The sequence below is a fragment of the Lolium perenne genome, chromosome 2, assembly GCF_019359855.2.
Source record: "Lolium perenne isolate Kyuss_39 chromosome 2, Kyuss_2.0, whole genome shotgun sequence".
Classification (NCBI taxonomy): domain Eukaryota; kingdom Viridiplantae; phylum Streptophyta; class Magnoliopsida; order Poales; family Poaceae; genus Lolium; species Lolium perenne.
The window spans coordinates 309,614,508-309,639,048 of NC_067245.2; the positions used below are offsets into that span (position 1 = coordinate 309,614,508).

The window sequence follows — 24,541 nt, forward strand, 5'->3', positions numbered from 1 at the left end:
CAACGGCTTTACTTGGCACAACAAAACACAAAACTAAGATAAGGAGAGGTTGTTACAGTAGTAAACAACTTCCAAGACACAAATATAAAACAAAGTACTGTAGCAAAATAACACATGGGTTATCTCCCAAGAAGTTCTTTCTTTATAGCCATTAAGATGGGCTCAGCAGTTTTAATGATGCACTCGCAAGAAATAGTATTTGAAGCAAAAGAGAGCATCAAGAGGCAAATTCAAAACACATTTAAGTCTAACATGCTTCCTATGCAAAGGAATCTTGTAAATAAACAAGTTCATGAAGAGCAAAGTAACAAGCATAGGAAGATAAAACAAGTATAGCTTGAAAAATTTCAGCACATAGAGAGGTGTTTTAGTAACATGAAAATTTCTACCACCATATTTTCCTCTCTCATAATAACTTTCAGTAGCAACATTAGCAAACTCAACAATATAACTATCACATAAAGCATTCTTATCATGAGTCTCATGCATAAAATTATTACTCTCCACATAGGCATAATCAATTTTATTAGTTGTAGTGGGAGCAAATTCAACAAAGTAGCTATCATTATTATTCTCATCAAGTGTAGGAGGCATAGTATAATCACAACAAAATTTACTCTCCATAGTAGGTGGCACCAAAAGACCACTATCATTATAATCATCATAAATAGGAGGCAAAGTATCATCAAAGAAAATTTTCTCCTCAATGCTTGGTGGACTAAAAAGATCATGCTCATCAAAACCAGCTTCCCCAAGCTTAGAATTTTCCATATCATTAGCAACAATGGTGTTCAAAGTATTCATGCTAACATGTTCCATGGGTTTTTTAATTTTCGCATTAAACCATTCATGTCTTGACTCAGGAAATAGAATAAAAAGCTCACAGATGTTGTCCATTATGCCTTACTAGTGTAAACAAGAAACAAAAAGATGCAATTGCAGGATCTAAAGGAAATAGCTTCGAGCACAAACACAATGGCGCCAGAAAAGTACTTTACCTGGAACCGGAGTATGAGTGCCTTTTACCTTTCCTCCCCGGCAACGGCGCCAGAAAAGTGCTTGATGTCTACTTTCCCCCTCCTTTCCTGTAGACAGTGTTGGGCCTCCAAGAGCAGAGGTTTGTAGAACAGCAGCAAGTTTTCCCTTAAGTGGATCACCCAAGGTTTATCGAACTCAGGGAGGAAGAGGTCAAAGATATCCCTCTCATGCAACCCTGCAACCACAAAGCAAGAAGTCTCTTGTGTCCCCAACACACCTAATAGGTGCACTAGTTCGGCGAAGAGATAGTGAAATACAGGTGGTATGAATATATATGAGCAGTAGCAACGGTGCCGAAAATAGCTTGTTTGGCGTGTAGTTGATGGTGGTAGTATTGCAGCAGAGTAACGCAAAGAAACAAAGAAACAAGCGGTAGTAACTCAGCAGTATTTAGGAACAAGGCCTAGGGATTATACTTTCACTAGTGGACACTCTCAACATTGATCACATAACAGAATAGATAAATGCATACTCTACACTCTTGTTGGATGATGAACGCATTGCGTAGGATTACACGAACCCTCAATGCCGGAGTTAACAAGCTCCACAATTTGTTCATATTTAAGTAACCTTATAGTGTAAGATAGATCAACATAACCAGATAGATCACATCAATACCATCATAATGATAATTAACTCCACAATCTACAAGAGATCATGATCATAGCCTACGACAAGAACCACACGGTGCACACACTAGTCACCTTTACACACGTGCAGGAGGAATAGAACTACTTTAATAACATCACTAGAGTAGCACATAGATGAATTGTGATACAAAACTCATATGAATCTCAATCATGTAAAGCAGCTCATGAGATCATTGTATTGAAGTACATGGAGAGAGATTAACCACATAGCTACCGGTACAGCCCCGAGCCTCGATGGAGAACTACTCCCTCCTCATGGGAGTAGCAGCGGTGATGAAGATGGCGGTGGAGATGGCAGCGGTGTCGATGGAGAAGCCTTCCGGGGGCACTTCCCCGCTCCGGCAGCGTGCCGGAACAGAGACTCCTGTCCCCCAGATCTTGGCCTCGCGATGGCGGCGGCTCTGGAAGGTTTCTGTGGTTTTCGTCGAACGCCTCAGGGTTTCTGATCCAGGGGCTTTATATAGGCGAAGAGGCGGCGCAGGAGGGCTTCTGGGGGGCCCACACCATAGGGCGGCGCGGCCCCCCCTCTGGCCGCGCCAGGGTGTGGTGTGGGGCCCCCAGGGCTCCCCTCTGGCGGCTCTCGGGTGTTCTGGATGGTTCCGGAAAAATAGGAACCAGGCGTTGATTTCGTCCGATTCGAGAATATTTCGTTACTAGGATTTCTGAAACCAAAAACAGCAGAAACGAGGCGGCACTTCGGCATCTTGTTAATAGGTTAGTTCCAGAAAATGCACGAATATGACATAAAGTGTGCATAAAACATGTAGATAACATCAATAATGTGGCATGGAACATAAGAAATTATCAATACGTCGGAGACGTATCACTTAGCAAGAGTTTTTCTAAAACCTCCATGAATAAAATGAGAACCTCCATCAGTCATAATATATCTAGGTACTCCAAATCTAGGAAAAATAATATCTAAGAGCATTCTTAAAGAGGTCTCACCATCAGCACTTTTTGTAGGTATAGCTTCCACCCATTTAGTAACATAATCAACAGCAACAAGTATATGAGTGTTACCTTCCGAAGACGGAAAAGGTCCCATGAAGTCAAATCCCCAACAATCAAACGGTTCAATAACAAGAGTATAATTCATAGGCATTTCATTGCGTCTGGAGATATTACCAACCCTTTGGCATTCATCACAAGATAAAATAAACTTTCTCGCATCCTTGAAGAGAGTTGGCCAATAAAAACCTGATTGTAAAACCTTTTGCGCGGTTCTTTCTCCAGCGTGATGTCCTCCATAAGCACTACCATGACATTTACTCAATATTTCTTGTTGTTCATAGTCAGGAACACATCTTCGCATAATACCATCCACTCCTTCTTTATATAAGTGTGGGTCATCCCAGAAATAATGCCTCAAGTCATAAAAGAATTTCCTCCTTTGCTGAGCTGAAAAGGTTGGAGGCAAGTACTTGGAAACAATAAAGTTAGCATAATCAGCATACCAAGGACTGTCTCGCGAGCTCACCTTTATTACAGCCAATTGTTTATTTGGAAAACTATCATTAACAGGAACAGGATCATAAGCAATATTTTCCAATCTAGACAAATTATCAGCAACAGGATTATCAGCACCTTTCCTATCTACAATATGTAGATCAAATTCTTGCAAAAGAAGTACCCATCTAATAAGCCTAGGCTTAGCATCTTTCTTTGTCATTAGGTATCTAATTGCGACATGATCAGTTTTAATTGTAACTTTTTAATAAAAAATATAAGATCTAAATTTATCAAAAGCAAATAATACATATAATAATTCCTTTTCAGTTGTAGCATAATTTCTTTGAGCAGCATCAAGAGTTTTACTAGCATATTGAATAACATTCAGTTTTTTATCTACTCGCTGTCCAAGAACAGCGCCTACAAGAAAATCACTAGCATCACACATAATTACAAAGGGTAAGTTCCAATCAGGGGGTTCAACTATAGGAGCAGTTGTTAAGGCTTTCTTAAGAGTTTCAAAAGCTTCCTTACAATCATCATCAAAAACAAATGGTACATCTTTTTGAAGAAGATTAGTAAGAGGCTTTGAAATCTTGGAGAAATCTTTAATAAATCTCCTATAAAACCCAAAGCATGACCAAGAACACTACGAATACCTTTAACATCCCTCGGATAGGGCATCTTCTCAATTGCTTCAACTTTAGCTCTATCAACTTCAATACCTCTCTCAGAAATTTTATGTCCCAATACAATTCCTTCATTAACCATAAAGTGGCATTTCTCCCAATTAAGAACAAGGTTAGTTTCTTCACATCTCTGCAAAACTTTATCAAGGTTTCGCAAGCAACTATCAAAAGAATTCCCATAGACGGAAAAATCATCCATGAATACCTCTACAATACTTTCACAAAAACCATGAAAAATAGCAGACATGCATCTTTGAAAAGTAGCAGGAGCATTACATAAACCAAAAGGCATGCGTCTATAAGCATAAGTTCCATAAGGACAAGTAAAGGTGGTTTTCTCTTGATCTTTAGCTTTAACAGCAATTTGTGAAAACCAAGAATAACCATCAAGAAAGCAAAAATGAGTATTTTTAGACAATCTTTACGGCATTTGATCAATAAATGGTAAAGGGTAATGATCTTTCTTAGTAACTTTATTAACTTTTCGAAAATCAATGCACATTCTATACCCTACAACTACTCTTTTAGGAATGAGCTCATAATTATAATTAGGCACAACATGATCATACCTCCTTTCTTGGGAACGCAATGCACGGGACTAACCCATCTACTATCAGCAATAGGATATATAATACCAGCTTCAAGAAGTCGTAATACCTCATTCCTTACCACTTCCTTCATCTTCGGAATTAGACGACGCTGAGGTTCAACAACAGTGCTTTGCATCATCTTCCATATTAATAGCATGTTGGCATATAGACGGAGAAATCCCCTTCAAATCATCAAGAGTGTAGCCAATAGCGCCTCGATGCTTCTTCAATATTTCCAATAACCTTTCTTCCTCAATCTATGAAAGCTTAGAACTAATAATAACAGGATATATTTTCTTATCATCAATATGAGCATATTTAAGATTATCAGGTAAAGGCTTTAAATCAAAAACAGGATCTTCCTTTGGTGGCGGTGTTGTACCCAAATCTTCCACCGGTAAATCATGCTTGAGAATAGGTTGGCGAAGAAAAATTTCCTCAAGCTCATCTCTTTCTTTCCTAAAAATTTCGCTCTCGCTATCCTCCAAATGTTGCTGCAAAGGATTATTAGGAACAAGAACAATAGATGCACATTGCTCCATTTTAAAATCATTACTAGGCAAATCAGCTTTATAAGGAGTTTTAGTAAATTTAGAGAAGTTAAACTCATAAGATTCACCAGCAAATTTAGTCAAAATTTTCTCTTTCTTGCAATCTATAATAGCTCCACAAGTATTTAGAAAAGGTCTACCAAAAATAATAGGACAATAATCACTAGCAGCAGAACCAAGTACCAAAAAGTCGTAGGATATTTAATCTTACCGCATAAAACTTCCACATCTCGAACAATACCAATTGGAGAAATAGTTTCTCTATTAGCCAGCTGAATAACCACATCAATATCTTCAAGTTCACAAGAATCAATTTCGTGCATAATCTCCGTGTAAAGCTCATACGGAATAGCACTAACACTTGCACCAATATCACATAATCCATAATAACAATGATCACCAATTTTAACAGATAGCATAGGAACACTAGCTTGTTTGGGTTTATTAGGATGTGAGACAATATTAGAAGCATCTTCACAGAAAATAATATGACCATCCTCCACATTTTCAGTCACAAGATCTTTAACTATTGCAACAAAGAGTTCAACTTTTATTTGTTCTTCAGGTTCTACAGGTTTCTTTTCACTTTTATGAACCGCACTATTTATAACAGAGTACTCCTTCATTTTAGCAGGGAAAGGAGTTTTTTCAATATAAACTTCAGGAATAACATGATCAGCAGTTTCAACTACAACGCATTTATTAATAGATGAATCAATTTTATCTTTATACGGTTCATGATACTTACAAAATTCTTCTTTGGCAATTCATAATGAGAGGCAAAAGCTTTATAAAGATTTACAGCAACTTGAGAATCAAGACCATATATAGCACTCATATTACGAAATTTATCAAGATATCCATAAAAGCTTCAATGCATTTATAATCATAAATTATACCCGATTCTCTATCCTTGTCGTTCTCCCATCCTTCAGTATTTTCTTGGATCCGATCAAGAAGGTCCCTTTTAAACTCTTCTTTGTTGCGTGTAAATGATCCAGAACAAGAAGTATCCAGCAAGGTCTTGTCTTGAAAAGAAAGTCTTGCATAGAGATTATCAATAATAACATTACCAGGAAGCTCATGAATGGGGCATTTGAGCATTAAAGACTTCAATCTCCCCCAAGCTTGGGCAATACTCTCTCCATCATGAGGCCAAAAATTATATATGCGATTCCGATCCTTATGAATTTCACTTGGAGGATAGAACTTAGAATAAAACCGGGCACAATATCATTCCATTCAAGAGAATCCCCATTATCCAGTAATTTATACCAATGCGCCGCTTTACCGGACAGCGACAAAGAGAATAGTTTCTTCCTCACTTCATCCATAGCAATACCTGCACATTTGAATAACCCGCATAATTCATGCAAAAATAGTAAATGATCACCGGGATGGACAGTTCCATCCCCTTCATAGCGGTTATCCATAACACGTTCAATAATTTTCATAGGTATTTTATATGGTATTACTTCCTCACCTGGCGCCTCATCCACTACCGTTGCAGTAGTAGTAGATTTCCCAAATAGAAATTGAAGAGAAGATCTCTCCATAATGACTTATAGCAGCGAGGCAGAAATAAAATTAGCACAACAAAGAAGGTTTTCCTTACCAATTCCACTTACCAATAGCGCTTCACTCCCCGGCAACGGCGCAGGAAAATAGTCTTGATGACCCACAAGTATAGGGGGTGTATCGTAGTATCTTCGATAAGTAAGAATGTCGATCCCAACGAGGAGCAGAAGGTGTTGACAAGCAGTTTCGATGAAGGATTCACTGTAAATGCTCACAGACAAGTATTCAGTGGGGTTTGATGTAACAGTTGAATAAAGTACGAGTATGTAAAGTGCGAGAGTAATAATTGCAGCGAGTGGCCCAATCCTTTTTAGCACAAAGGACAAGCCGGTTTGTTTACTTATAATGACCAAACGTTCTCGAGGACACACGGGATTTTAGTCTAGTGCTTTCGCTACATACGGCTAAATAATCTTCATTGTTGTGATAAGTGTTGTGTGGGTGAACCTATGCTAATGTACCGCCCTTCCTAGGACTAATACATACTTGTGATTATACCCCTTGCAAGCATCCGCAACTACAAGAAAGTAATTAAGAATTAAATCTAACCACAGCCTTAAACTCTGAGATCCTGCGATCCCTCCTGCATCGATATACCAACGGGGGTTTAGGTTTCTGTCACTCCGGCAACCCCGCAATTGGCAAACGAGTACAAGATGCATTCCCCTAGGCCCATAAATGGTGAAGTGTCATGTAGTCGACGTTCACATGACACCACTAGAAGAATAACACCACAACTTAAATATCACACCATTGAATATTACTCAACCATAATTCACTACTAACATTTAGACTTCACCCATGTCCTCAAGAACTAAACGAACTACTCACGAGACATCATACGGAACATGATCAGAGGTGATATGATGATGAATAACAATCTGAACATAAACTTGGTTCAATGGTTTCACTCAATAGCATCAACAACAAGTAGGAATCGATACCGGGAGAGTTTCCCCTATCAAACAATCAAGATCAAACCCAAATTGCTATGACGGTGACGGTGTCCAGCGGTGATGACGGCGGTGATGATGGTGGAGATGATGATGATGGTGATGGCGATGATGTCCAGCTCGATGACGGTGACGATGGCGTCGATTTCCCCCTCCCGGAGGGAATTTCCCCGGCGGATTCCTGCCCTCCGGAGAGCTCTTTTCTCTCTGGTGTTCTCCGCCCCGCAGAGGCGGCTGTAACTCTTCGCGAGGTACCCTCTGTGGCTTAGGTCTTCGGGACGAAGGGTTTGGCGAAGAAAAGGAGGCGAAAAGGGTCGTGGGCCCCCAGACCATAGGCCGGCGCGGCCAGGGCCTGGGCCGCGCCGCCCTAGGGTGTGGGCCCACCCTGGCTCCTCCTGGCTCCTCCTTCTGGCTTCCTTCGTCATCTTGAAAAATAGGATTTTTGGTATAATTTCCTTCCAGAGTTGATCTTCCGAAATATTGCGTTCTGACGGTGCTTTTTCCAGCAGAATCCTGGCTCCGGTGTTCGATCCTCCAATAATGATGAAACATGCAAAATAGATGAAATAACATAAGTATTGTGTCCCAATATGAAATATATCAATGAATAACAGCAAATTATGATATAAAATAGTGATGCAAATTGGACGTATCACTGCGTCCTGCTCGGCGGCGGTCGCAGCTGCAGTACTTACCAGTTACCAGTGCGTTTCCATCGGAATCGACGATCTCGCTGATGAAGATGTGTATCCCGCCGATCAGGATGATGGAGAGCTTGACGTGGTCGGTCCTAGCCGGAATCCAGCACTCGTCCTGATGGACGATCGGAAAGTTACCGGCGTACAAGACACGCCCCATGGCAATGGTGTCACCGATGTCTCCGAAGGTAGAACCATCCCGGTTCCGGCCTCCAGATGCCGTTGGCCCCACCATGGGCGCCAACTGTCATTGCCTATTCGATGGTACCCCGGAGGAGAGATCCTCACAGAGGGGAGAACAACTAGGGGCCATTGGGCGGAGAGTCCTTGCTTGATACGCGTACAACACGCGTCCGTTGGGAACCCCAAGAGGAAGGTGTGATGCGTACAGCGGCAAGTTTTCCCTCAGTATGAAACCAAGGTTATCGAACCAGTAGGAGCCAAGAAGCACGTTGAAGGTTGATGGCGGCGGGATGTAGTGCGGCGCAACACCAGAGATTCCGGCGCCAACGTGGAACCTGCACAACACAACCAAAGTACTTTGCCCCAACGAAACAGTGAGGTTGTCAATCTCACCAGCTTGCTGTAACAAAGGATTAGATGTATAGTGTGGATGATGATTGTTTGCGTAAAACAAGAGAACAACGATTGGCAAAGAGATTGTATTTCAGTAAAGAGAATTGGACCGGGGTCCATAGTTCACTAGAGGTGTCTCTCCCATAAGATAAACAGCATGTTGGGTGAACAAATTACAGTTGGGCAATTGACAAATAGAGAGGGCATGACCATGCACATACATATTATGATGAGTATTGTGAGATTTAATTGGGCATTATGACAAAGTACATAGACCGCTATCCAGCATGCATCTATGCCTAAAAAGTCCACCTTCAGGTTATCATCCGAACCCCCTCCAATATTAAGTTGCTAACAACAGACAATTGCATTAAGTATTGCGCGTAATGTAATCAGTGACTACATCCTTGAACATAGCACCAATGTTTTATCCCTAGTGGCAACAGCACATCCGTAACCATAGTGGTTCTTGTCACTCCTCCAGATTCACGGAGACATGAACCCACTATCGAGCATAAATACTCCCTCTTGGAGTTACTAGCATCAACTTGGCCAGAGCATCTACTAATAACGGAGAGCATGCAAGATCATAAACAACACATAGACATAACTTTGATAATCAACATAACAAGTATTCTCTATTCATCGGATCCCAACAAACGCAACATATAGAATTACAGATAGATGATCTTGATCATGTTAGGCAGCTCACAAGATCCGACAATGAAGCACAATGGGGAGAAGACAACCATCTAGCTACAGCTATGGACCCATAGTCCAGGGGTAGACTACTCACACATCACTCCGGAGGCGACCATGGCGGTGTAGAGTCCTCCGGGAGATGAATCCCCTCTCCGGCAGGGTGCCGGAGGCGATCTCCTGAATCCCCCGAGATGGGATTGGCGGCGGCGGCGTCTCAGTAAGGTTTTCCGTATCGTGGCTCTCGGTACTGGGGGTTTCGCGACGGAGGCTTTAAGTAGGCGAAAGGGCAAGTCAGGAGGGGGCACGAGGTCCCCACACCACAGGGCCGCGCGGCCAAGGGGGGGGGGGCGCGCCACCCTAGGGTTTGGGCACCTCGTGGCCCCACTTCGTTGACTCTTCGGTCTTCTGGAAGCTTCGTGGCAAAATAGGACCCTGGGCGTTGATTTCGTCCAATTCCGAGAATATTTCGTTACTAGGATTTCTGAAACCAAAAACAGCAGAAACAAAGAATCGGCACTTCGGCATCTTGTTAATAGGTTAGTTCCAGAAAATGCACGAATATGACATAAAGTGTGCATAAAACATGTAGATAACATCAATAATGTGGCATGGAACATAAGAAATTATCGATACGTTGGAGACGTATCAGCATCCCCAAGCTTAGTTCTATTTGTCCCGAGCAGGTAAAACGATAACACAGATAATTTCTGGAGTGACATGCCATCATAACCTTGATCATACTATTTGTAAAGCATATGTAGCGAATGCAGCGATCAAAACAATGTATATGATATGAGTAAACAAGTGAATCATATAGCAAAGACTTTTCATGAATAGCACTTCAAGACAAGCATCAATAAGTCTTGCATAAGAGTTAACTCATAAAGCAATAATTCAAAGTAAAGGTATTGAAGCAACACAAAAGAAGATTAAGTTTCAGCGGTTGCTTTCAACTTGTAACATGTATATCTCATGGATATTGTCAACATAGAGTAATATAATAAGTGCAATATGCAAATATGTAGGAATCAATGCACAGTTCACATAAGTGTTTGCTTCTTGAGGTGGAAAGAAATAGGTGAACTGACTCAATATAAAAGTAAAATAATTGTCCTCATAGAGGAAAAGTATCGATTGCTATATTTGTGCTAGAGCTTTGATTTTGAAAACATGAAACAATTTTGTCAACGGTAGTAATAAAGCATATGTATCATGCAAATTATATCTTACAAGTTGCAAGCCTCATGCATAGTATACTAATAGTGCCCGCACCTTGTCCTAATTAGCTTGGACTACCGGATCATCACAATGCACATGTTTTAACCAAGTGTCACAATGGGGTACCTCTATGCCGCCTGTACAAAGGTCTAAGGAGAAAGCTCGCATTGGATTTCTTGCTATTGATTATTCTCAACTTAGACATCCATACCGGGACAACATAGACAACAGATAATGGACTCCTCTTTTATGCATAAGCATGTAACAACAATTAATAATTTTCTCATATGAGATTGAGGATATATGTCCAAAACTGAAACTTCCACCATGGATCATGGCTTTAGTTAGCGGCCCAATGTTCTTCTCTAACAATATGCATGCTTAACCATAAGGTGGTAGATCGCTCTTACTTCAGACAAGACGAACATGCATAGCAACTCACATGAAATTCAACAAAGAGTAGTTGATGGCGTCCCCAGTGAACATGGTTATCGCACAACAAGCAACTTAATAAGAGATAAAGTGCATAATTACATATTCAATACCACAATAGTTTTTAAGCTATTTGTCCCATGAGCTATATATTGCAAAGGTGAATGATGGAATTTTAAAGGTAGCACTCAAGCAATTTACTTTGGAATGACGGAAAAATACCATGTATTAGGTAGGTATGGTGGACACAAATGGCATAGTGGTTGGCTCAAGTATTTTGGATGCATGAGAAGTATTCCCTCTCGATACAAGGTTTAGGCTAGCAAGGCTTATTTGAAACAAACACAAGGATGAACCGGTGCAGCAAAACTCACATAAAAGACATATTGTAAACATTATAAGACTCTACACCGTCTTCCTTGTTGTTCAAACTCAATACTAGAAATTATCTAGACCTTAGAGAGACCAAATATGCAAACCAAATTTTAGCATGCTCTATGTATTTCTTCATTAATGGGTGCAAAGCATATGATGCAAGAGCTTAAACATGAGCACAACAATTGCCAAGTATCACATTACCCAAGACATTTATAGCAATTACTACATGTATCATTTTCCAATTCCAACCATATAACAATTTAACGAAGAAGAAACTTCGCCATGAATACTATGAGTAGAAACTAAGGACATACTTGTCCATATGCTACAGCGGAGCGTGTCTCTCTCCCATAAAGTGAATGCTAGGATCCATTTTATTCAAACAAAACAAAAACAAAAACAAACCGACGCTCCAAGCAAAGCACATAAGATGTGATGGAATAAAAATATAGTTTCAGGGGAGGAACCTGATAATGTTGTCGATGAAGAAGGGGATGCCTTGGGAATCCCCAAGCTTAGACGCTTGAGTCTTCTTAGAATATGCAGGGGTGAACCACCGGGGCATCCCCAAGCTTAGAGCTTTCACTCTCCTTGATCATGTTGCATCATACTCCTCTCTTGATCCTTGAAAACTTCCTCCACACCAAACTCGAAACAACTCATTAGAGGGTTAGTGCACAATAAAAATTAACATGTTCAGAGGTGACATAATCATTCTTAACACTTCTGGACATTGCATAAAGCTACTGGACATTAATGGATCAAACAAATTCATCCAACATAGCAAAAGAGGCAATGCGAAATAAAAGGCAGAATCTGTCAAAACAGAACAGTTCGTATTGACGAATTTTAAAATGGCACCAGACTTGCTCAAATGAAAATGCCCAAATTGAATGAAAGTTGCGTACATATCTGAGGATCACTCACATAAATTGGCATATTTTTCTGAGTTACCTACAGAGAATTTAGCCCATATTCGTGACAGCAAAGAAATCTGAAACTGCGCAGTAATCCAAATCTAGTATGAACTTTACTATCAACGACTTTACTTGGCACAACAAAACACAAAACTAAGATAAGGAGAGGTTGCTACAGTAGTAAACAACTTCCAAGACACAAAATAAAAACAAAGTACTGTAGGTAAAAACATGGGTTGTCTCCCATAAGCGCTTTTCTTTAACGCCTTTCAGCTAGGCGCAGAAAGTGTGTATCAAGTATTATCAAGAGACGAAGTGTCAACATCATAATTTGTTCTAATAATAGAATCAAAAGGTAACTTCGTTCTCTTTCTAGGGAAGTGTTCCATACCTTTCTTGAGAGAAAATTGATATTTTATATTACCTTCCTTCATATCAATAGTAGCACCAACAGTTCGAAGAAAAGGTCTTCCCAATATGATGGGACAAGATGCATTGCATTCAATATCCAAGACAACAAAATCAACGGGGACAAGGTTATTGTTAACGGTAATGCGAACATTATCAACTTTCCCCAAAGGTTTCTTTGTAGAATGATCAGCAAGATTAACATCCAAATAACAATTTTTCAGCGGTGGCAAGTCAAGCATATTATAAATTTTCTTAGGCATAATAGAAATACTTGCACCAAGATCACATAAAGCATTACAATCAAAATCTTTAACCTTCATCTTAATGATGGGCTCCCAACCATCCTCTAGCTTTCTAGGAATAGAGGCTTCACGCTCTAGTTTCTCTTCTCTAGCTTTTATGAGAGCATTTGTAATATGTTGTGTGAAAGCCAAATTTATAGCACTAGCATTGGGACTTTTAGCAAGTTTTTGCAATAACTTTATAACTTCAGAGATGTGGCAATCATCAAAATTCAAACCATTATAATCTAAAGCAATGGGATCATCATCCCCAATGTTGGAAAAAATTTCAGCAGCTTTATCACAGGCAATTTCAGCAGTTTTAGCAGTTTCGGGCAGTTTCTCGCGCTTTGCATTAGAAGTAGAAACATTGCTAACACCAATTCTTTTATTAGTATTAGTAGGAGGTGCAGCAACATGTGTAGCATTAGCATTACTAGTGGTGGTAATAGTCCAAACTTTAGCTACATTCTTCTCTTTAGCTAGTTTTTCATTTTCTTCTCTATCCCACCTAGCACGCAGTTCAGCCATTAATCTTATATTCTCATTAATTCTAACTTGGATGGCATTTGCTGTAGTAACAATTTTATCTTCAATGTCCCTATTAGGCATAACTTTCGATTTTAAAAGATCAACATCAGCAGCAAGACTATCGACTTTAGAAGCAAGTATATCAATTTTCCCCAGCTTTTCTTCAACAGATTTGTTAAAGGCAGTTTGTGTACTAATAAATTCTTTAAGCATGGCTTCAAGTCCAGGGGGTGAATTCCTATTATTGTTGTAAGAATTCCCATAAGAATTACCATAGCCGTTGCCATTATTATAAGGATATGGCCTATAGTTGTTACTAGAATTGTTCCGGTAAGCATTGTTGTTGAAATTATTATTTTTAATGAAGTTTACATCAACATGTTCTTCTTGTGCAACCAATGAAGCTAACGGAACATTATTAGGATCAACATTAGTCCTATCATTCACAAGCATAGACATAATAGCATCAATCTTATCACTCAAGGAAGAGGTTTCTTCGACAGAATTTACCTTCTTACCTTGTGGAGCTCTTTCCGTGTGCCATTCAGAGTAGTTGATCATCATATTATCAAGAAGCTTTGTTGCTTCACCAAGAGTGATGGACATAAAGGTACCTCCAGCAGCTGAATCCAATAAATTCCGCGAAGAAAAATTTAGTCCTGCATAGAAGGTTTGGATGATCATCCAAGTAGTCAGTCCATGTGTTGGGCAATTTTTAATCAAAGATTTCATTCTTTCTCATGCTTGTGCAACATGTTCAGTATCTAATTGTTTAAAATTCATTATGCTACTCCTCAAAGATATAATTTTAGCAGGGGGATAATATCTACCAATAAAAGCATCCTTGCATTTAGTCCATGAATCAATACTATTCTTCGGCAGAGATAGCAACCAATCTTTAGCTCTTCCTCTTAATGAGAAAGGGAACAATTTTAATTTTATAATATCACCATCTACATCTTTATACTTTTGCATTTCACATAATTCAACAAAATTATTAAGATGGGCAGCAGCATCATCAGAACTAACACCAGAAAATTGCTCTCGCATAACGAGATTCAGTAAGGCAGGTTTAATCTCAAAGAATTCTGCTGTAGTAGCAGGTGGAGCAATAGGTGTGCATAAGAAATCATTATTATTTGTGGTTGTGAAGTCACACAACTTAGTATTTTCAGGGTTGGCCATTTTAGCAACAGTAAATAAAGCAAACTAGATAAAGTAAATGCAAGTAAACTAATTTTTTTTTGTGTTTTTGATATAGCAAACAAGATAGCAAATAAAGTAAAACTAGCAACTAATTTTTTTGTATTTTGATTTAGTGCAGCAAACAAAGTAGTAAATAAAACTAAGCAAGACAAAAACAAAGTAAAGAGATTGAGAAGTGGAGACTCCCCTTGTAGCGTGTCTTGATCTCCCCGGCAACGGCGCCAGAAAAAGCTGCTTGATACGCGTACAACACGCGTCCGTTGGGAACCCCAAGAGGAAGGTGTGATGCGTACAGCGGCAAGTTTTCCCTCAGTATGAAACCAAGGTTATCGAACCAGTAGGAGCCAAGAAGCACATTGAAGGTTGATGGCGGCGGGATGTAGTGCGGCGCAACACCAGAGATTCCGGCGCCAACGTGGAACCTGCACAACACAACCAAAGTACTTTGCCCCAACGAAACAGTGAGGTTGTCAATCTCACCGGCTTGCTGTAACAAAGGATTAGATGTATAGTGTGGATGATGATTGTTTGCAGAAAACAGTAGAACAGTATTGTAGTAGATTGTATTTCAGTAAAGAGAATTGGACCGGGGTCCATAGTTCACTAGAGGTGTCTCTCCCATAAGATAAACAACATGTTGGGTGAACAAATTACAGTTGGGCAATTGACAAATAGAGAGGGCATGACCATGCACATACATATTATGATGAGTATTGTGAGATTTAATTGGGCATTACGACAAAATACATAGACCGCTATCCAGCATGCATCTATGTCTAAAAAGTCCACCTTCAGGTTATCATCCGAACCCCCTCCAGTATTAAGTTGCTAACAACAGACAATTGCATTAAGTATTGCGCGTAATGTAATCAGTGACTACATCCTTGAACATAGCACCAATGTTTTATCCCTAGTGGCAACAGCACATCCGTAACCTTAGTGTTCTTGTCACTCCTCCAGATTCACGGAGACATGAACCCACTATCGAGCATAAATACTCCCTCTTGGAGTTACTAGCATCAACTTGGCCAGAGCATCTACGAATAACGGAGAGCATGCAAGATCATAAACAACACATAGACATAACTTTGATAATTAACATAACAAGTATTCTCTATTCATCGGATCCCAACAAACGCAACATATAGAATTACAGATAGATGATCTTGGTCATGTTAGGCAGCTCACAAGATCCGACAATGAAGCACAATGGGGAGAAGACAACCATCTAGCTACAGCTATGGACCCATAGTCCAGGGGTAGACTACTCACACATCACTCCGGAGGCGACCATGGCGGTGTAGAGTCCTCCGGGAGATGAATCCCCTCTCTGGCAGGGTGCCGGAGGCGATCTCCTGAATCCCCCGAGATGGGATTGGCGGCGGCGGCGTCTCAGTAAGGTTTTCCGTATCGTGGCTCTCGGTACTGGGGGTTTCGCGACGGAGGCTTTAAGTAGGCGGAAGGGCAAGTCAGGAGGGGGCACGAGGGCCCCACACCACAGGGCCGCGCGGCCAAGGGGGGGGGGCCGCGCCGCCCTAGGGTTTGGGCACCTCGTGGCCCCACTTCGTTGACTCTTCGGTCTTCTGGAAGCTTCGTGGCAAAATAGGACCCTGGGCGTTGATTTCGTCCAATTCCGAGAATATTTCGTTACTAGGATTTCTGAAACCAAAAACAGCAAAACAAAGAATCGGCACTTCGGCATCTTGTTAATAGGTTAGTTCCAGAAAATGCACGAATATGACATAAAGTGTGCATAAAACATGTAGATAACATCAATAATGTGGCATGGAACATAAGAAATTATCGATACGTTGGAGACGTATCAGTCCTCGGAACGGTGGTACATGATTTACCTAGCTTCGGAACACCTGCTTGAGGACAGGGCCTACTGCTGCTTGTATGGAATTATCTTGGCGCTTTCGCGTTGTTACAATGAGTTGTGGTTGTCTCGTTGCTAGTTCGAGATTTGCCTCTAGGGCTCCCGGGGTCCGGCTTATAAAGGTGCCCGGATCTAGGGTTTCTACGGAGAGTCCTACCCGGAATACAAGATGTCTAACTACGAAACATTACATTGCAGTGTACGTCAAGGATCCACATATTCCTAATTTGTCGTCATGGATCCGGCTTCCTTCATGGACCTTCACGTACCTGACTCCTAGCATATACCTCCAAGGATCTGGCTACCTTCATGGGCCTCCATAGATCCGGCTACCTCAGTAGGTTTGTTCGGATCCGGCTACCTCAGTAGGTCGGTTCCGGTTCCGGCTACCTTCGTAGGTCGGTTAGGATCCGGTTACCTTCGTAGGTCGGTTAGGATCCGGCTACCTTCGTAGGTCGGTTAGGATCCAGCTCCTTGTTCCTGGGCTAGACATCTTTCATCTTAATCAACAGCAACTGGGTCGCCGATGAGCCGTATGCCACCATCACCGTCAATAGGCCACCCCGGCTTGCCGGATCTAGCCACCGTCGATGCTACACCCATGAAGTATACCCACAAAAGTTGGATTCACGTCCAAAACTCTAAATTGGGTACAATTCGGATGGTTTTGGCCCGAACATTCCATAATTGTTCGATCAAAAACTGGCAGTACCTTGTGTGCTACTTTGGAGAAGTAAACGACTTCAAATCAAAATCTCGTAAACAACAAAGTTGTTCATCTCGAAAAAACAAAGAACTTTCATGTTGACCACTTTTCCATCTGAGTCCATCTTGAATGCTTAAAATCGGCCGAGCGTGAAACAGTTCGTCAAGTTCGCAGATTTTGAACGATTTCTTTACGCTTCCGGCTAGACATTGGAATCTTCCATGTCTGATAAAGTGCGTTCGTTTCAGAGATTGCATACTACCTCGAATCGTGATGACCCAAATATCAAAGTTGCTTGTTTCGACGAGACGCATAACTTTTGTTGCTATCACTTACTCATTTGAGGTCATCTTAAAGAAGCTCTAGTGGAAGCCTTCATATATTGATCCTCGAGGCAGAACTTAACATGATGGACATGATGTCTCTTCAATGAGCAATAAAAACTCGCCGAGTGAATCTTTCCAATTGCGTCTCATCTATGTTCATCTATCACTGCGGGGTTATGTCTTTGATTAGCTATCGATCCAAAACGAGTGTCAACACATGGAGGACAACCTAACCGGACTAGCTAAATCACCTCAGAAAGAAAACTGGAGAGATCCATGGTTAGTTTTGCTTTGAAATTTCCTCTTCCCTGTCGAACACGCATGCTGATCAACATTCCTTGACGTGTCAATTAATCCGTCCTGCTTTAGTCCATTCGGTTTACTGCTAGGGCGCTGTCTTTTTGGACTTTGAAGTCAGCCGGAGAATTGGTTCCAGCCAGCCAATAATTTGCAGGTGATGAATTCCTGCCTGTCTATATGTAGTATTACAGTAGCCTACCGGTGAAACTGGTCAACGTTGATGTCAACTAAGAAGAGACCAGCATTTTTCCTACAAGCTATAATTAAAGAAGACACTGATCGACTACTGGCACGAGCATCCACTATTGTCTAGCTAGTTCCATAACCAAATTAGTTCCTGTAAGCTTGCCACATACTTACGTTGATACTTTAGATCTGGGCACTGGCAGTCTAAATTGCAGGAGACGATGTTTCTTCCTCTCCTTTCCTCCGTTCCTTCCCGACGAGCAAAGCTCCTCATTCCATTAGTAGTATGGATGGCACTTCAGCTCCTCGCGGCAGCTGTTACCGCTGCTGCCCCAGTGGCGTTGCCTGGCTGCCCGGAGGCCTGCGGCAGCGTCACTGTCCCCTACCCCTTCGGCTTCCGGCAAGGCTGCTTCCACCCAGGCTTCAACCTCACCTGCGACGAGACGCACCATCCGCCGAAGCTGTTCCTGGGCGACGGCGTGGAGGTGGACGAGATCTCCCTGGCCGGCGGCACGGTGCCTGTCCAGAGCAGGATCTCGACCTTCTCGGGCTCTACCTACAGGAACCTAACCGCCCAAACAGCGGACAGAGGCAGCCCCGTGAAGCCATCTATCAACTCAAGCGGCCTCTGGTCCGGTGGCCTCACGAGCACCGGCATGCAGCTCGCCGTGTCCACCGAGCACAACGTCTTCGCGGCCGTCGGCTGCAACTTCATCGCATATCTCGCTGCCAATCCGGGAGGCTCCGAGTACGTGAGCGCATGCGCCGCGCTGTGTGACAACAGTTTCCCGGCACCCGAGGACACCTCATGCTCCGGCGTCGGCTGCTGCCGGACGTCCATCGCGCAAGGTTTGCCGGCGTATGGGGTGAAGTTCAAGGATTTGGACCAGACAGATGATAGTCCGTATACACGCAATGTGTCGGGCGGCGCGTTCATAGTCGACCGCGAGTGGTTCAACGGGGTTAACGTAGGCGCCCTGCAGAATAACACATTCGATCAGTTTGGTAGCTATGTCTATGGATCTCGTGGGCATCAAAAGCATAACACGACCAGTCCCAACGTGATCACCAGCGTGCCGACCGTGCTGGACTGGTGGCTGGATTTACAGAGAAATCGTGATTTGCTCGTCTTGAATCCCGGTTCTGGTTCTGCTTTGAGATGCATAAGCTTAAACAGCTTCGCTGCTCCTCTTGTCGCGGACGACTCGAAAGTAAGGTGCAACTGCTCCAATGGATACCAAGGCAACCCTTACGTCATCAATGGATGCCAAGGTACGACCGCTCTGCTCACTCACTTCCTCCCTCGCTTCACTTCCCTATGTTTTTCATCCATTGGCATTTACTTGACTTTCTTTAGTATACCACATGCATGTGATTGTTAAATATACTTACTCCCTCCTTCACAGTTTATTAGGCGCGCGTGTACCCCTAGGTCATCAATTTAACCTATATAATTTAAATTATATAATACAAAAATTATATCGTTAGAAAATAGAATATCTGAACTTTCTAATGATATAATTTTTATAATATATAACTAATGCTAACTTGATCAAATTTGCAACCTAGGGGTACGCGCGTGCCTTATAAACTGTGAGAGAGGGAGTACATATTTCCCCGTATAGCCATTAATTAGTGGCGGACCCAGCATTTTAGCGAAGGCTATGTCGCTACAAACTTTTGCAGTATCTAGTGAAAACGATTTATCTTAGAATATAAAGAAGAAATGATGACTATGAAATATGATTAAATAATTACATATAATTTTTTTTGTCTTATAATCGAGAAGATAAATTGTTGAACATATGTAGGACGGGGTGATTGATGCATGCAGTCCAATATTAATATATCCATGTATTTCTAGGCGGGATAGGATTTTTCTCCACTAGTCTATAGAGCATCCGATAGCGATTTTGGGGCTGGGATCGAAAACGGGCTCACACCGGCACGTCCCAAATAGCGCCGGCGCTTTTTCGAGTTCAATGGAAGCGCCGGCAACCCCGTGCCGACCCCTTGGCGAAGCGCGCGAATCGGGCGCGCCGGCGCCTCGTGAGGCAGAAAACTTTGGGCGTGGGAGCCGCCTGTTAGTGAGGCCAGGGCGCCTTGCGGAGATTTTACCGGCCTGGAAACTCTCCCGCCACGACGTCGCGCGGGAAACTCTCCCGCCACGACGCCGCGCAGGAGGGTTCCCGCCTCGCCGCTGGTCTATATTATCCCTTCTCCCCAGCCTCATTGGTTCAAAAACCCTAGAAAATACCAAAATGGTCGATTCGTGGGAGGAGGCGGCGTAGAGGCGGCCGTAGAAGTCGTGGAGGAGGATCCGCAGCTCGCCGAGTACGAGGCGTGGGAGGAGGCGGCGCTAGCGGCGACCGTGGATGCCTTTGTCGCGGACGAGTGACAAGAACTGTAGGTGGCGCGGCGACGCCGGGAGGAGGTGCGGCGGCAGCGGGAGCGCCGGTGGGAGGTGCGCCAGCAGAAGGAGTGGGAGCATCTTGCGCTGCGGCAGTCGATGCGGGAGGAGCAGCAGCGTCAGGATGAAGTCTACGAGCGGCGATGTTTGGCGGAGATGCATCTCCGCCTACAGAGGCAGGAGTTGAATCACCGTCGGCGGTGGGAGGAGATGGAGCGGCAGCTGCGTTAGGAGGCGGTGGCCGCAGATAGATCCGCCTACTTGAAGTTCGTGGCGGGGAGAGCAGGGGATCATCGATGGAGGAGCAGCGGAGAGAGCAGGGGAGAGAGGTGCGGGCAATCGTCCACCCACACAAAGCCGGGTGGCCAGTAGGTAGTAGGCTAGAGATAAAACAGGTTTCACATGTCATCCGGGGACGAGGAGTGAATAATGTTTTACTCGTATTTACCCTAAAATATTATTCATTTCTCGATCCTGAATGACAAAATGAAACTACAACTATAAATATTTAGTTTGTTAAAAAAAACTCCTATTGGGCTGTCAGTTTGGGGGCGCCGGTGTGGGAATAGCACCCTAAATAGAGAATGCAGTGTCAGCGCCCCCATACGGCAGTGCTGACGCTCCTGCCGACGACTATTTTGGGGCTGGTGGAGATGCTCTAAGAAAAGAAGTACCTCATAGAGAAAAATTGAGCGGCAGCAGGCAGTCACGGCGAGGGGTGCGGGTATGCAAGCGACCAGCAGTCAGGCGCCGGCAGGGCAGTCCAGCTCTTCTAACTCCTTCCCGATGTGGTTGTTGGGATCGCAAATTCGCAATCAACGGTAAGCAAAATAGATTACAGGCTTACAGCCACGAGTTCTTTCGTTAGATTTGGGCCCTTGCCGTGTAGGCGAGGTGTTTGACAAAATGCTCCTAGGCGACTAGGCGGACCTGAGTAGGACTGAGCTGAATTCCCATTTTCCCAGACTTGCGGTAAGACTGCTTCCGCGAGGGCATCCACCAGATCTGTTCGTGGGCAACAGGCCCCGGATGGCACGGTGCGACCAAGCCAGCAACATAATTGATCGGCCCATGCTTCCAGTCCACGAAAAGCACTGCAGGCATCAACAAAGCCGGGCATGAATTTCCACGTAAATCAGAAGATTGTCACATCACTGATTATTCCACACTCGTTTCCCCTTCCCTTCTGATTAGCGAGAGCGATGTGCCTGGCCCAGTTACCCCATCCACTACGGATACAGAGTTTTCAAACAAGAATCTGGGATAAATAGACACCTTTTCCTTCCCAGTAGCAAAGAATACGCCACCCAAGAGCAAAGTCTTACACGTTTTTCCTACTTTCCAGTAGAGTATTACATATTTTCCGACAAAAGTAAGGGTCTTATTAAACAGTTCACTCACGTGAACAGTTTGAAGATTCTCATGGACAAAGCAGGACCAATACTTACCGTTGAAATTACCTCTTGCAGAACTCGTTAATCTGTCCTGCTTTAGTTACTTCGATTTTTACTGGTAGTGGTTCCGTCGCATACTAATAGTAGTCTCTTGGAATGGATTTTGAAGTCAGCTGGAGAAAGAGACCAGACAGCCGATAAGGAACTTTATTTTTTTTCACTCTTTAGTTTTTAGTTTTCTCGAGTACCAAGAATGTTAGTTTCAAGGCTTCAACAGCACTTTGGACATACCCTGCCTTCTAACTGTGTTTTTTCTTCCACTTTTCAGATATCGACGAGTGCCTACAGCCAGATGTTTATCAATGCCTGCACGGAACCTGCATCAATTTACCAGGGACATACCGATGCTCAGCAAAGAAAAGTATCATCAGCCTCCCAGGTACAAATATAACTCACTCACTCGGTATAAGATTTGGCTTAATAGTCACCAAGGACCATATAATTATGAATTTATCTGTTATGTAGTACATCAGTCAGTATAACAACTACAGAAATACTTACAACATTATTCGGTCTTTTCCTAATGCTCTGCAAGCATCACTATTTGGAAATGGTAGACATTGCATAAGGAGAAACGAATAAATATATGAGATTTTGTGCTTCATAAACTACTGAAACATGTGATCTCTGGTTTGGAATAAATACTTCCCATATGACTGCCCTGATAAATGTTCTAAGAAAAACTTTGCCGTGGTATAGTTGAGTAATTTCAAACTTTCAGTTCAAATGGAATGCATGTGGCACATACTACTATAGAATCTTACTTTCATTCTATGCAGGTTTAATCACCGTAATTGCAATTAGTGCTTGTCTGGGCCTATTGTTTTCAATTCTTGGTGTTTCCAAAATCACCAATAAACTCAAACAAAGAAGAGCGAAGAAGTTGAGACAAAAGTTCTTCAAGAAAAACCATGGGCTGCTCCTGCAACAGCTAATCTCTTCAAACAAAGATGTAGCCGAAAGAACGAGAATTTTCAGCTTGGAAGAGCTAGATCAAGCAACCAACAAATTTGACCATAATCGCATACTTGGTGGGGGTGGCCACGGCATGGTGTATAAAGGCATTTTATCTGATCAACATGTTGTGGCCATCAAGAAGGCTAAAATTGCGGTTCAAAGGGAAATTGACCAGTTCATAAATGAGGTTGTCATACTTTCACAAACAAACCACAGAAACGTGGTAAAGCTCTTTGGCTGCTGTCTCGAGACAGAAGTTCCTCTACTAGTTTATGAGTTTATATCAAATGGTACCCTCTCATTTTATCTCCATGGCCAAAGTGAGAACCCTTTGTCATGGAAAGACAGGTTAAGAATCGCTTTGGAAACTGCAAGGGCTATTGCATATCTACACTCTGCTGCTTCCATATCAGTATACCATAGAGATATCAAATGTGCAAACATACTGCTTACTGATACCTTAGCAGCAAAAGTATCAGACTTTGGAGCTTCAAGGTCTATTGCAATAGATGAGACTGGAATACTTACAGCTGTCCAAGGAACCTATGGTTACCTTGATCCAGAATACTACTACACTAGTCGGCTCACCGAGAAGAGTGATGTTTACAGCTTTGGTGTCATCCTAGCAGAGCTACTGACAAGGCTAACACCAGTTTTTTCTTCTCATTCATCAGAAGTCACAAGCCTAGCATCACATTTTGTATCACTAATAAGAGAAAATCGCTTGTCAGATATTTTAGATACGCAAATTGTGGATGAGGGAGGAGCTGATGATGCTGAGGCGGTTGCAAGACTCACGGAAGCATGCTTAAGTTTAAAAGGTGAAGAAAGGCCGACAATGAGGCAAGTGGAGACAACACTTGAAGATGTGCTGAACTCAAAGGTTAATCTCAGTTCTCAGATTACAAGGGTGAACCAGAATGCTTCAAATGATCATTCATACAAGGGAACCAACGCTGGCGAAGGAACTAGATTGTACAGCTTGGAAAAGGAGTTCATCCAGTCATCTGAAATTCCAAGATGATTTTACTTACATGGTGGTTAACGTTATTAGTTTGCGTGTCATACTAAAGATCAAATGTCAATTACAAACTCTGAACCACAAACATGTGTGTATTTCCTGTGCTAATAGGTCATGTAGAACCAAATATGTTAAAGTAAATAAAACGAGTTCAGTTACAATTTCTACAGTCAAAATATGTGGTTAACAGTGAAATTCAAAATTTTGCGGTGAACGCATGTTCGTAGGAATCCCTGAATGTAATATTGTAAATACTTCCCGTCCAAGCATGAATTTCCGCCACACGAACTTGAAGGAGAAGAACATAGCTACAAACAAATTTGTAAAATGCTTTGTGGCAGGAATTTAATTGATGTGAAGGCAGTGAAAATTTAGCATTGCAATCAGGTGATCAAAATGACAATTCGGCAAACCACTCTAAGGTATTGCCATCTTGGAAAATGCAGAAAGT

At 42.4% G+C, this 24,541-nt stretch overlaps 1 protein-coding gene across 1 annotated transcript; it reads left to right on the forward strand.

Moving 5' to 3' along the window:
* The first annotated feature begins 18,356 nt into the window (after positions 1 to 18,356).
* Positions 18,357 to 24,266, forward strand: LOC127336873 (wall-associated receptor kinase-like 8). The gene is made up of 3 exons (XM_051363738.2): positions 18,357 to 19,520; positions 22,381 to 22,491; positions 22,892 to 24,266. Exons 1-3 carry the CDS (start codon positions 18,470 to 18,472, stop codon positions 24,091 to 24,093), a joined length of 2,364 nt encoding a protein of 787 aa, XP_051219698.1. The 5' UTR covers positions 18,357 to 18,469; the 3' UTR covers positions 24,094 to 24,266.
* The last annotated feature ends 275 nt before the right edge of the window (positions 24,267 to 24,541 follow it).

Bases quoted from the DNA above. Each gene is read 5' to 3' on its own strand.
- LOC127336873 (XM_051363738.2), top strand. From the start codon at position 18,470: ATGTTTCTTCCTCTCCTTTCCTCCGTTCCTTCCCGACGAGCAAAGCTC. The intron at 19,521-22,380 runs GTACGACCGCTC...TCCACTTTTCAG, and splicing joins CGTCATCAATGGATGCCAAG to ATATCGACGAGTGCCTACAG. The intron at 22,492-22,891 runs GTACAAATATAA...CATTCTATGCAG, and splicing joins AAGTATCATCAGCCTCCCAG to GTTTAATCACCGTAATTGCA.